This window comes from Pseudozyma flocculosa (genome assembly GCF_000417875.1).
Source record: "Pseudozyma flocculosa PF-1 unplaced genomic scaffold scaffold00002, whole genome shotgun sequence".
Lineage (NCBI taxonomy): Eukaryota > Fungi > Basidiomycota > Ustilaginomycetes > Ustilaginales > Ustilaginaceae > Pseudozyma > Pseudozyma flocculosa.
The window spans coordinates 684,727-697,669 of NW_006920870.1; the positions used below are offsets into that span (position 1 = coordinate 684,727).

The 12,943-nt window shown below is 65.8% G+C and overlaps 3 protein-coding genes across 3 annotated transcripts in view; 2 read left to right on the top strand and 1 right to left on the bottom strand.

The window, feature by feature from the left end:
- Window positions 1-211: 211 nt before the first annotated feature.
- On the bottom strand, window positions 212-983 carry PFL1_00882 (uncharacterized protein; the record flags this gene model as incomplete). Its single annotated transcript, XM_007878383.1, has 2 exons — window positions 212-370; window positions 450-983. 2 exons carry the CDS (start codon window positions 981-983, stop codon window positions 212-214), a joined length of 693 nt encoding a protein of 230 aa, XP_007876574.1.
- Window positions 984-1,466: 483 nt separating this feature from the next.
- Window positions 1,467-3,596, top strand: PFL1_00883 (uncharacterized protein; the record flags this gene model as incomplete). Its single annotated transcript, XM_007878384.1, has 2 exons — window positions 1,467-2,812; window positions 2,906-3,596. 2 exons carry the CDS (start codon window positions 1,467-1,469, stop codon window positions 3,594-3,596), a joined length of 2,037 nt encoding a protein of 678 aa, XP_007876575.1.
- Window positions 3,597-6,485: 2,889 nt separating this feature from the next.
- The window catches only part of PFL1_00884 (uncharacterized protein), a gene marked incomplete at both ends in the record, with an annotated part of 6,705 nt that continues 247 nt past the window's right edge, over window positions 6,486-12,943 (top strand). The window contains one exon of the mRNA XM_007878385.1: window positions 6,486-12,943. This exon is cut by the window's right edge and continues 247 nt beyond it. Coding sequence (XP_007876576.1) covers window positions 6,486-12,943 — 6,458 coding nt within the window.

Sequence of the window (12,943 nt, forward strand, 5' to 3'; positions counted from 1 at the left end):
TTGTAGGTGCCTCTTTTTGTTCGTTCNGGGGTTTTTTTTTTTTTTTTTTTTTCTTTTTCTGCTTTCTTCATACCCCTAGGCCTTGCCCGGCAGCCGGCTTCGCTTCTTGCCTGTCACGAATTCATATTTGATTCTGTCAATGCCGACAGGCAAACAGGCAGTCACAAGTTGAACAAGCGGGTATCGATCAGAAAGGAGTGCGATCGCGCTCTCAGGCGTAGGCGTAGGGCCCGCCCTTTTCGAGTGCGCGCTTGTAGGCGGGACGGTTGTGGATGCGGTCGACGTAGGCCTTGACCGAAGGGGCGAGGTTGTCGACGCGGCCGGAGAGGGCGGCCTCGAGGGGGAAGGCCATCTGGAAGTCGGCGGCGGTCTGCTCGGGGTGGCGAGGCGGGGGCGGGGACAGTCAGCGGGGCATACACGGCTGGGCCCGTCCGCACGGCGAGACTCACGGGGTTGCCGTCCTTGTCGCCTCCGGCGAGCCAGTCCTGACCGCCTGCGCGCTTGTCGAGCTCGTTGCCGACAAAGGACATGTTGTTCATGATGTTGGGCCCGATAAAGGCGGACTCGACGCCGCCGACAATGGCGCGGGCAATGGGGCGTACGAAAAAGGGGGCCTGGGCGGGCACAAAGCTGAGGACGAGCCTCATGACGAGGGTGGGCATGAGGGATCCCTCTGCAAAGTGGCTCCAGAAGACGTCGTCGTCGACCTTGTCGGCGTCGGTGGGTACGAAGCGGCCCTCGCCGTAGTGGCGGATGAGGTAGTCGACGATGGCGCCCGACTCGGCGACGACGCGGTTGGCGCGGGCCGTGTCGGTGATGACGGGCGACTTGCCGAGCGGGTGGACGTCCCTGAGCTCCTTGGGCGCGAGCTTGTCGGCCCCGCGCTGGTAGTGCTTGATCTCGTAGGGGATGCCCATCTCCTCGAGCAGCCAGAGGACGCGCTGCGAGCGCGAGTTGTTGAGGTGGTGCACGATGATGGTCATGGTGGCAGGTGCGGCGGGGTGCGATGCGGTGTTGAAGGGGTGGGGATGTCGTTGGTGCTCCTGGGTCCCTCTTATAGGCGCCGGTGATGGTGGTGACTGCCCTGGCCTCGCTGCAACGATGCCGGTGTCGGGCTGGTGTTGATTCTTCCGGCGGAGACCGGGGGGCGGCGTCGAGTGGCACCGGCCTCGATGTTGGCCGGACGGCCCGCCGTCCCGCTTCTTTCAAAAAAGCGCGGGCGGGCCCCACGTATGCACGCCTGCGCAACCTCGCACGCCCAGGCCAGGTGGAGCAGCCAGCCGGGCCGACGTCTCTTGCCCGAATTCCGAGACCTTCGACTGTGATTTTTTTCCCTGGCCGCGCGGCGTGGGCCAGACTGGCCTGCCAAAACTTCTTCTCGCTTCCCCCCGGCCGTGCTTCTCTGGCCCCATCGACCACCTTCACCCGCTGCGCTCCCACCACTGCCACACAACGCACCGCCCACGATGCCGGCACAAAAACGATCCAGACCCGCTCCGGGCAGCGCCTCGAGGGAGGCCCCCCAGCCCAAGGGCACCGCGTTCCGCAAGTCGGCCAAGAAGCAGCGCACCGACGACCAGCAGGACACGGCCTCGTCCAAGCCCAAGCCCAAGCCCAAGCCGCAGCCCCAGCGGCAACGGCCCAAGGACCAGCCCAAGCCCAAGACCAAGCACGAGTTCATCAAGGCCAAGCAGGAGGCCGCGAGAAGGGAAAAGGAGGCCGCCCAGGCCGCCGCCGACAAGGAAAAGCTCCAGCGGCAGCGCGACAAGGCAAAAGTCAAGGCGGCCAACAAGGCCAACAACGCCGGACCGGCAAAGCTCGTCATCGTCCCACCGGCGCCCACGAGATCCTTCCATCTCATCGCCGGCTCCTACGAGAGGATCCTATATGGCCTGCAGGCCACTCTCGAGCCGACCTCGGATGCTGCCGCCGATGCGTCCGCCTCCGCCTCGTCCTCGTCCTCGTCTGGCGGCTTCACCGCGCAGCTCAAGCCCGTCTTCACCTTCCCCGCCCACGTCTCGTCGATCCGAACCGTCGCCACCGCCGATTCCACGTCCAAGTGGCTCGCCACCGGCGGCACCGACGAGGTGGTCAAGGTCTGGGACCTGCGCAGGCGGAGAGAGGTCGGTCAGCTGACGGGACACGAGGGCACCATCACCTCGCTCACCTTTGCCTCCAAGACCTACCTCCTCACCACCAGCGCCGACTCCAACATTAACCTCTACCGCACCAGCGACTGGGCGCTCCTGCGCACGCTCAAGGGCCACATCGGCCGCATCAACTCGGCCGCGCCGCACCCCTCTGGCCGCCTCGCGCTCAGCGTCGGCTCGGACCGCACCATCCGCATGTGGGACCTGATGCGGGGCCGAGCCGCCGCCTCGACCAAGATCGGCATCGAGGCCGACCTGGTGCGCTGGGACACCAAGGGCCGCAGGTTCGCCGTGCTCGCCTACCGCCAGGCCATGGTCTTTAGCACCGATATGACCAAGATCGCAGAGGTGGAGGACTCGAAGCGCATCGGCGACATCCAGTTTGCCAGGGTCAGGGTCGGGGCGTCCAAGGAGGAGCACGAGCTGCTCTTTGCCGCTCTCGAGGATGGCACGGTCAAGATCTACGACCTCGATGCCAAGGTGGCCGTCGACGAGGCCGCCAAGGAGGCCGAGGGCGGCAAGAAGGAGGAGAAGAAGAAGAAGGAGGCACGGCAGGAGGACGACGCCGGGGAGAGCGGTGACGAGAGCGATGACGACGAGGAGGAGCAGGAGGACCTCACGCCACTCGTCGATGTCGGAAGGCTGGTCGGCCACAAGAACAGGTGAGTGTCGCAGCGTAAAGGCTCGGTGGGCTTGGTCGAGATCGACCCGTCGCTGATCCGCCCTTACTCATCATCTTCCGGCCGCTGTTACAGGGTCAAGGCCGTCTCGATTCTCCCCGTTGTGGTCCCGTCCGACGCCTCGGGCAAGGGCAAGGGCAAGGCCGAAGCATCCGTTCCCGCCTCGACCTGGGTCGCTTCTACGATTTCGTCTGACGGGTTCATTCGCGTCTTTGACCTGACGGCCGTCTGTGCCGCTCTCTCGCCTGCCTCGGCCGGCGCCAAGACGCTCGACGCCTACGCCGAGGGCCTCGTCTCGGTCGAGGCGATCGGCTCTTACAACACCAAGGGCACCAGGCTCACGTGCCTCTCCACGGTCGGCATCCCACAGTCGACGGCAAAGGCCAACGGCGACGACGGCGACGGTGACGAGGACGAGGACGAGGACGAGGACGACGGTGCCGGTGCGGTGGTGATCGAGAGCGACGAAGACGCCGTCGACGTCGACGGCATGGACGAAGATGAGTCGGACGGCGACGAAGGCGAGGTCGACGAGGCTGCCGAGGATGCCGAACTCAAGAGGCTGGAAAAGGCGCTCAAGGAGGCCCAGGCCAAGGGCCTCAAGCTCGAGGACCTCGAGGAGCTGCTCGAAGCCGCAGAGGCGCAGGGCAGCGACTTTGACCTCGACGACGACGAGGAGTACGATGCCGGAGACAGTGATGACGACGAAGAGGTCGACGAGGTCGAGGACGAGGTCGAAGGTCCGGACGAGGGCGAGGAGGAGTAGGTTCTTCACCTCGAATAGCATGCCTCTGTCGAAGTCGATGCCCACGGACAGATGAGTTTTTCCAACTGCGACGCGCCGAGGCGGGGCCAGAGTGAGATTGAGGTGAGATGAGGGGCTGTGCACGTCGAGCAGATGTCGACGACGACGCCTGGTGCTCGAGATCTCGAGCCCCACCTCGGCCCGATGATTGGTGGCGATGGGCCAGCACACATCGGGTCCGGCACCGGGGCGGGCGGACCAGGTGTTGGCCAGCCATGCTTGCCAGAGAGCGCAGGATTTTCGTCTGCATTTTCGGTGCCTCAGTTTCTTCCGACGAGCTTCCCAACGCCTGCGTTCTTCCTCCAGCCGGCTCCTCACAGACCCTCTCTCCCTTGCGTCTTGGCGACGGCACCTGCTTGTCCCTCCCTAATCGACTTTTCTCGACGAGAGACAACGACGACGAGATTGACGAATTTGCGTGGGCCGTCAGTCCGCGAGTGCTCGTTTGGGCACTCGTCGGCTGCTGCCGTCGAGAAAGAGGCAGCCCAGCCTGCCGCTGCTGCAAGGTGGAAAAAGGGAGAACGGGCGATGCGATGCGAGGAGAGGGTACAGGCGACCAGGCAAGGCAGGCCAAGGCAAGGCAGGCGATCGTACGTCCGAGCCGCGTGCGTGGACGTACAGTACAGGACTCGCACCCTGGCGCTCACGGCGGTCGGCAGCCATCCCGAGGTTTCGAGGGTACCCACGCCATTCTCCCATCGCCGAGCCCCAGTCTGCAATGCGCTCAGACATTCTCGCTGACCTGGGCTGGCAGAGCAGCGTGCTGCTGGCCACGTTGTACCGGGCCCATGACAGCTGGAATCTGCCGCAGACTGGGCGCCGTCCGACTACACGTACCTCTGGCCGTCACCCCGAGCGAGGGCTCCTTTGAAGCGCCTCTCGAGCATGGCACCGGACCCGGCTCGAAACCAGCTCGACCGATAGACAAGCAGCACCGGTACCGTCGTCGCAGTCAGAGCACCATTCTTATTGGCTTCAGGGTCGCACGGCCCAGCAAGTAGAATTGCAATTGTCTTGCCATGAATTGCCGTCACGGCGACCAAGGACGCGCGAGCTGTAGTCTCTGCCCGAGGCTGTCTGCATTGGCGCAGAAGACTTCTCACGGCGGGCGAGGCACAATGCTCGACAACGAGCACAGGGTCGTTGGCGGCAAAGGCCCTGCTCCCAGGCCATCTTACCCTTGAGCATGCCTGCTGGCGGGTGCAATACGACAGAACTGCTCAAGCGGCTGAGGAGGATTGGATTGCGAAGTGGCCAGAGTGAGAGAAGTCGAGGCGAGGATGGTGCCGTCAGGTGGGCTACCCGGCCCTGCTTGCTCGCTGGTCACGCTCTCGGCCTAGCGGTCTGTCTGTCTGTCTGTCTGTCTGTCGCCTGTCGTCTGGGCGATGGTCTGCATCTGGCAGACGGACGTACGGATGGAGGGAGAGTCTGGAGGACGGCATGGATGGCGTGCCGTAGCGTGCGTACGTCGTACGTGAACCAGGTGCCGACGAGGAGCGCTGGCACCCTAGCCTGGCCTAACCTGCTGGCTGGCTGGCTGGCTGGCTGCCCAGCCCGTGCGTGCGTGCTGAGCTAGCGCCCTCTCCGCGCACCGTCGATCTCGTCGGCTGGAGGCGCGGGCGCGGGCGCAGGCGCAAGCAGCAGGTGGCAGGGTGCAGCTCGCCTAGGCAGGCCAGGAGGCAAGGCAGCAGCAGCAGCTACAGTGCTAGTATGCTAGGCCAGGCCAGGCAGGCAGGCAGGCCCTGGTACCCGTCGGTAGGCCTGCCTAGGGGCAGCCGTGGGTGGCTTGGTGCCGCCGTGGGCCTGGGTTGAGCTTGGCTGCCCCTCTGACCTTCTGGCCCGCCTGCTTTCTTCCTCGCCCGCTCGCCTGTGGGCCGTTAGGCTGGCAGCTTGCTTGGCGTCGCGCGCCGCGCTCAAACCTCCTCGCTGCAGCGTCCCCTCTCCTAGCTTCAGGCTACAGGCTACGGCTACAGGCTACAGGCAGGCGAGAGCACGGCACACTCTGCCATCCTGCTGCTGCCTGCTTGCAGCCCTCCTGCCACCTGCCCGCCTGTCCTCCTAAAGTCACACATACGTCTACGGCCGCCCACCCACGACTTCCCTCTCTTCGCCATCGCCCACCACCCACTCGCGTCGTCTGCGGCAGGCGCACACATACGCTCCACTCCACGACCACCGTCGCGACCGCCAACACCATCCTCACTGCGACGGCCGTCGACCCACCTCTCGGACCGTCCCCACCCTCGGCCAGGCTGCGCTCGCGATGCCCACCCCTTCGCCTCGTGGACACCATTGAGTATTCCCTTCCCGCTGCTTTTCGACCTCGTCCCTTCAACCTCTGCCGTACGACGCTCGCCCTCCGCCAGCAAAGATCGGCTCTCGACGCCCCTGCTCTGGATTGACCCTCGCTCGACCCTCTGAAAAGCCACCCACCCGTACTTTGCCTCTCGAAGAGGACAAGGACGTTTCCGTGGATCCAATACAACGCACCTCGGAACTCCTCTTACGACCGACCGCTCGAACCCCGGCTATCTTCTCGTCGAGTCGATACCACGATCCTTCTACGCCGCTCGCCTCGCTGTGATTACGCTGAGCCTGTGCCATCCAGCTTCGAACCCGATCTCGACGTCGACTCGGCCGCTGCCCTCGCCCTGCTGCCATCGCGATCTGCTCCGAAACCGCGTCGTCTCGTCTCGTGTCCTGCCACGGAGACTCTGAGCCCATCGACGCCGTCCCTGATACCGGACAGAGGGGTGAGTTGCCTCTAGCGGATCCTGGACCTGGCCACAGACAGAGCCCAGACTGACCTGCCCGCGCTGTGGCCTCCGCTCCCTCGCAGACGGTACGACGATGGCTTCGGCGATTCCCAGCTCGTCGAGCCAGTCCAGCGCTCTATCTCTTGCAGATTCGGCGGATGACGAGCTCTTTGAATTCCCCCAGCCGCCGCCTCGTATCCAGGGCAAGGACGTCCTGCTCTCGAGACCCTCGCTGCCGGCGTTGCGAACGGCCTACACATCCCTCAGCCCAGGCACGGGGGACCTGGTTGAAAAGAGGCCTTCCGTGCCGTTTCGGGACCATGGCCATGCACCGGGCTCGACCTTGCAGAGCATCCGGCTGGCGTCGAGCCACAAGGACATTGCGATGGAAGGCAGCTCTGTCTGGGACTTTTACAGTCCGGCCGTCAGCGACGCCAACAGCGCCGACACGGATCACAGCGGCATCAGCCTGGCCCCCTCGCTGAGCTCGGACGCTGAGACGCACGGTCCTCTGACACCGGGGACGCCCAACTCGAGCGGATCCGGCTGGCGGCCAAAGGAGCTCAACCTCGTACGCAGACGGGAGAGGGCCATTTCGGGCGAGGCGAGCATGCCGTCGTACCATGCGTCTCGCTCTTGGCAGTCGGCCGCCGAGCGGAACCAGACCGTCGGGCTTGGCATCGCCGCTCCGCTAACGACACCGGCCAGCGCATTCCCCGCCTACCGCGCCGCACCTATGGGCCGAGGCCGCGGTTCTGTCGGTGCCGCTGCGGCTCCAAACGGGTCTGGACCGAGAGATCTGCTACTGTGCAGCTCAGGGCCCCTGCCTTCGACGAAACGCTTCCAGGGCCCGATGGCCAGGTCGAGGGAGAACTCGTTCAGCTCGGCCCTCGGCGGTAACGAGCTGTCCAAGGGCTGGACAGGGCCCCTGCCCGTCCTGCCCAGCACGCCTGCCTTTACCTCGGTGCCGCCACATAGCTTCGAGTCGGAGCCATCGACGAGAGCAAACAGCATCACCGCCGAAGAGTTTGTGGCCCGCGTGGCGTCGCAATCGGACATGCACCCGTTCTGGGCCGCGTCGGGCGAATCGCACATTGAGCGAGGCCTCAGCGCCGACTGGCTGTCGGCCGGATCCGGCTACGATCCAGACCAGCCACCGCTGAGCGCAGTGTCGACCACCACATTCGACCATCGAGGACTTGACGAAGACTCTGCCCCGTACGATCATGGCTACGGCGACGGCACGCCTTGGCCCCGCGTCGATTCGCCTCAATCAGGTCCCTCGCAGCTTGGCCCGGTCTCGTCTGGCTTTTCGCAGGCCATCTCTCAGCCTTTCTCCAAGAGGAGGGCGCCTCCGGCTCGCCTGGTACTGGACAGGTCGCCCAGGACCGACCGAGGCGAGGCCTCGCCGTCCTCCGCTGCCAACACGGTCACGTCGGCTCGGCCAGACATCGAGCGAGAGGCGATCGCGGGCCAGACTACGGCATCTTCCGGCTCTGCCTCTTCAGGACCGAAAGGGCCCATGATCGTCCTCGACCCAACGCAGTCGGACGAAGAGGAGACAGACAGGTTCGATGAGCCTCTCAAGACGGCGTTCTACGATTTCGAGACGTCAGACTCGGGTTCAGAGGCGGAAAGCGGCGCAGACCTCGATGCCTTTCCGGAACCGATCCGGCGGAACACGCCTGGAGTCGCAGAAGCCGCCGAGTCGTCGGCGCGAGACGTCGACGCGGAGCTGCCGCCAAACGAGGATTCGCGGCCATCTACGGCGACCGCTGATCGACCGTCGAGCGCTCATTTTATCGCACGTGTCGAGAACCGGCTCGACGAGGCCGATCGCAAGGCCGAGGCCGGATCGAAGGGCTTCTTGGAGTGCGAGCAAGCAAAGGGAATGCCAACGGAGCTTCTGGAGGACGAAGACGGCGTGGACCTTTCCGGCGAGGAGCGGATCTTGCCGAACGAGCCACTCTCCGCGGTCGAGGCCGACGAAATGCTCCAGGCCGCAGAGATGCGAGATGAGCTCCAGCAGCTGCCCGGCGACAAGCAGCAGGGCCTCGACGACCCTGCCTGGGCAGCTTCCAAGTCGCTCTCGAGGCTCTCACAATGGATGCAGCAGCCAGAGTCTCGCACGGCCTTTCGGGTCTCGATCTTTGCGCCAGACGCGACCTCACCCACCGAGATCGGCGGCAAAAGCTTCGCCGACCTGTTTGTCGATCCCAAAGACACGACCGGCTTCGCCCCAGAGCAGGATCTGCCGCGGGGGTCGGGCCCCTCCGCTGAAGGGGCCTACGACAGCCCGACGGATCCTGGGCAGGGGAGGACGTTCGCTGTCGAGCAGCGGAGGGCAGAGCTCCTCAGGATGCTCGACTGCGGCCATGACCTGGCGAAGGCCGATCCCACCGCGGAGGGGCTGTCGGAGGAGCCTACCGCGGGCAGGGATGAGCAGAAGCTGCCTCCGCTCCAGTTCGCCATCAACAACCTGCCGGCCATGTCGAGCGGCATCCTCTCGGCGCCAGCCACTGTCAACATCGACCAGCACCCCGCATCCTTTGCCTCGTCCCTGAGGATGGGCGAGAGGGCTGCCAACCAGGGTATGAGCAGCCGCTGGAGCTCCGGCTCGGAATCCGACGGCGCCTCGGTCGCCTCGGGGAAGAGCGTCCGGCGCAAGTCCGCGTCCAAGAATGGAAAGAAGCTGTCGCTCTCGACGAAGCGCAAGAGCGGCTCGGCCGCGGCCAATCGCGAAAGCCTTGGCCGTCCGGCCCTCAGCTCACCCGCTCTATCTGATGCTGGGCCCGGCTTCGCGAGTGCCTCAAAGGCCCGCCTCTCGAGCCAGAGCAAGTCGCTCTCCGCCGCCGGCGGCAAGAAGTCGCTGCTCTCTTCCTGGGCCGGCAAGAAAAGAAAGGAGCTGCCCGAGGCCTGGAGAGCCTCGCGGGGCGGCTCGCAGGTCTCGACGCCCGGTTCCACGACGGTTCCGTCCAGCCCCGCATCGGACGATCGCCACGCCTTTCCGTTCCCGCGCGTGGAAGCCTCGGTGGCGATGGCGGCAGCCGAGAACGCCAAGGCCCCCAGAGCGACGATGGCGCCGCCGCCGCCGCCGAGGGAGCCCAGCCCACCTCCAACACGGACAATGACTACCCAGCAGATCCTCGAGCAGGCGCGGAACAATGTCTGGCCAGAGAGGTACGGCGCAAGGGCAATGGCGATGCGAGAGCCGTTGCTCCGAGATCAGATCTCGGTGCCGGTGCTGCAGGATGACCAGGATGCTTACCGAGCCGCGCTACAGCCGCACAGGGCCGCGCCGAGTGCACAGGCGGCGGCGGCAGCAGCAGCGGCGGCTTCCTCCTCGTCGACATCGGCCAGGGACATTCTCAGCGAAATCAGCGAACTGGATCGCGGCAGGCCCTCAATCAGCTCGGTGCAAAAGAGCCTGCCTCCATTGCCATCGCAAGAGGCGCAGGGGGCCGATGCTGCGGATCCCCGAAGCAGCCTGTCGTCCCGCACCTCCTCGCATCGCCTGCAGAGCATGGCCAGTTCCCTACTGCCGCCGAGGAACCTGCGGCACGCCCGACAGGCTTCTTCGATGTCGTTCGGTGCCGGCCAGCAGCAGCGAGCGCCGGGAGACGGAAACAAGGTTGCCGTAGCCACACGGCCCAGGCAGATGTCGATTGCCACTGCCTGCGAAGCAGATGTCGAGAAAGGGAGCGCTGGCTCGGCCAGTCCTGCTAGTTCGGCGGACGCCACGCCGCGCAATCGTCCTGGTGACCTTCCAGAGACACAGCTGCCCAATCCGGCCGTCGACGGTCCTGGCAGCGACAGCGCGAGTGCCCGACCGAATTGCCCGAAGGCGGATGTCGAGACGCAGACCGGCAATGCCGCGGGGTTCTCCGGAGTCGGCGAGGATCAGCACGCGCCCGCTGGCAAGACGACGATCGGAAGGCGCAAGGCCAAAGCAAGAAAGGTCCGAGCGATCGGGCTTTCTCGCGACGACTGGCCACACCGCACTTCGATGACCGATTATGGTCGCGCCTGGCTTCGGGAGCAAGGTTCGCGCGCCTTTGATGCGCTGGACGCCGAGAGAATCGCCTTCGTGCAAACGCTGAGCGCGTCCGGTGCTGGGCGGTCGAGGAGCCGTGTCAAGATCTCGGAAAGCCGACGAGAGGCTTCGACTGGGTCTGACGGCGGAAGCGGCAGCGAAGACACCGACGACTACGGCTCGAGCGACGGAGGAGGCGGCGGAGGCGTCGGCGGAGGGGCGGGAGGTGGTCATCCTGGCGATGATGGAGACGACGACGACAGCGATGACGACGAGCGATCGGACGATGACGATGACGACGAGGACGACGATGATGACGACGAGGACGAGGACGACGACATCAGCACCGAGGAAGAGTCGGAAGACGACTATGGCAATGCCGAGGACGAGGACCGTGCCGCGAGACGCGCAAATGGCACAAGCGGGCCGCTGGCGGACAGTTCAACGGCGGCCGGCAACGACAGCGATTCGTCCGATGACCGTCCCCTCGGCGAACTGGTCCAGGACCCCCAAGCGCTTCAGCGTGCCCTTCGGGAACAGGAGCGCCGCAAGCACATCGAGAGCAGCCGTACCGCGCTCGAGAACGGACCCGCGCGCGCCACTTCGCAGCGGACGCTCAAGAAGATGGCCGCCAAGGCTGCGCGGCAGAAGGCCATGATGCAACTGCAAGAAGCCCAGCCCAACGGTGGAGAGTCGTCGGAGGCCTCGATGGACCTCGCCGATCTGACGAGGCGCCTGATGCGAGTGCAGAGCCGGCGCGCAGCAGCGCCCTCGCATCCCGCGATCCCAGATCCGGCCGCCGCTGCCGGGTTTGCACCCACATTGACCTCGAGCACAGATTCGGATCGACCGTTGGGCACCGGCGCCCTGTCGAGGGCGCGCTCGATGAACCGTCCTCAGGCCGATGACGCCGGCGTGCTTCGAGGCAAGAGCCTACGGACCCGGCCTTCTGAATCGGGCATGCAGGCAAAGAGCCGGGGCCCCTCTGGAGGTCCTGTCATGCCCGGCCCGGCTCCAAACCTGCCCAACAACGCCGCAGCTACGGTGGCGGCCGCCCAGAAGGCGTTGACAGCCGCCCAGGCGAATCCGACGGCGGCGAACCGCGCGCATGCCAAGGCGATGGCTGCGGCTGCGACGGCTGCGATGGAGGTCCTGACGCGTCCGAAGCGATCGGCGACCCTGGCCGGCGCATCTGCGCCGTACGATGCCAGCGCTGTGCCCGCCCTTGCCGTTGCAGCTCCGCCGAACGCCGGTGCGAACCTCGTCAGGCATCGCACAGAGGTCCGTCCCGCCGGTCGCGGCGACCCTCGCCGGCCCTCGCACCCTGCCACGTCGATGCCGCCCTTTGTCGCCCCTGGTGCAGAGGCCCTCGCCGCTGCGGCTGCAGAGGGTGGCATGTCGCCGGAGGGCGTCTCCCCTGCCCTCGTCGGCAATCGGCCGAGGGCGGCGTCGCGGGCACGAGCACATCTACCCAGCGTTAACACGGCTGTCGCTCCTCCGGTTCCCGAACTCAACCGCCTGGTCTCTCCGATGCTCAGGTCGCCGGGCCTGTCGTCTCCGCTCACGCCCAGTTCGGCCACTTTTGCCTCTCAGCAGCAGCACTTCGGGCAGCGCGCCGCCGACTCGACCGACAACGAAGCCTTGCGAGACGGCTTCCACGCAGCGGCAGCGGCCGCAGTGTCGCCGAGCGCCGACGAGTCGGGCGGGCGTCCCTCGTTTTCGGGAGTCATTCCGCCGCGCATGTCGTCGTCGTCGCCGGCAAGCTCGCCCGTGGCTCCGCCGGTCAGCCTGAGCAACGAGCCGAGCGTCGTCGCCTCGCACCGAGCGCGGTACAAGGTGTACATCATGAACAAGCAGCGCTTCACCATGGCCGAGATTGCACCGACGGCGCGGGCGAGGGAGCTGGTGCTCGACGTTATCGAGCGGGAGCAGGTGGCGCTCGACGAGAGCAAGGGCGGCTGGGTCGTGTTTGACTGCTCGCCCGACTATGGCATCGAGCGCCCGCTGCGCGAGTACGAGATCATCCACGAGGTGGCCGACACGCGCGCCAACGTCGACACCGACCACTTCCTCCTCAAGCGGACCGAGCTGTCGCCGTACCTGTCGATCCGCGCGGTGCCCACCAGCTCGCCCGCGCTGGCCGGCTACGTCTATGTGCAGGACAAGAAGAAGAAGTGGAGCAAGCGGTGGCTAGAGCTGCGCGACCACGCCCTGTACCACGCCAAGTCGGAAAAGGGCAAGGACGAGGCCATCATCTGCCAGATGTCCAACTTTGACGTCTACCTCGTCGACCCGATCAAGGTCAAGGCGCCCAAGGCGCACGCCTTCGCGCTGCGGTCGCAGGACAAGATCACCATGTTTGAGAAGCCGGACCAGGACTACGTGCATTACTTTGCCCTTTCCGACCCGGCGGCCCACCGCGACTGGGTGCGGGCCATCATGAACGCGCGCACCTACATCCTGCGTCAGGAGCGGGCCGTGCTGTTCAAGCCTCCTCCTATCGCCTCAGCCCTCGAGGG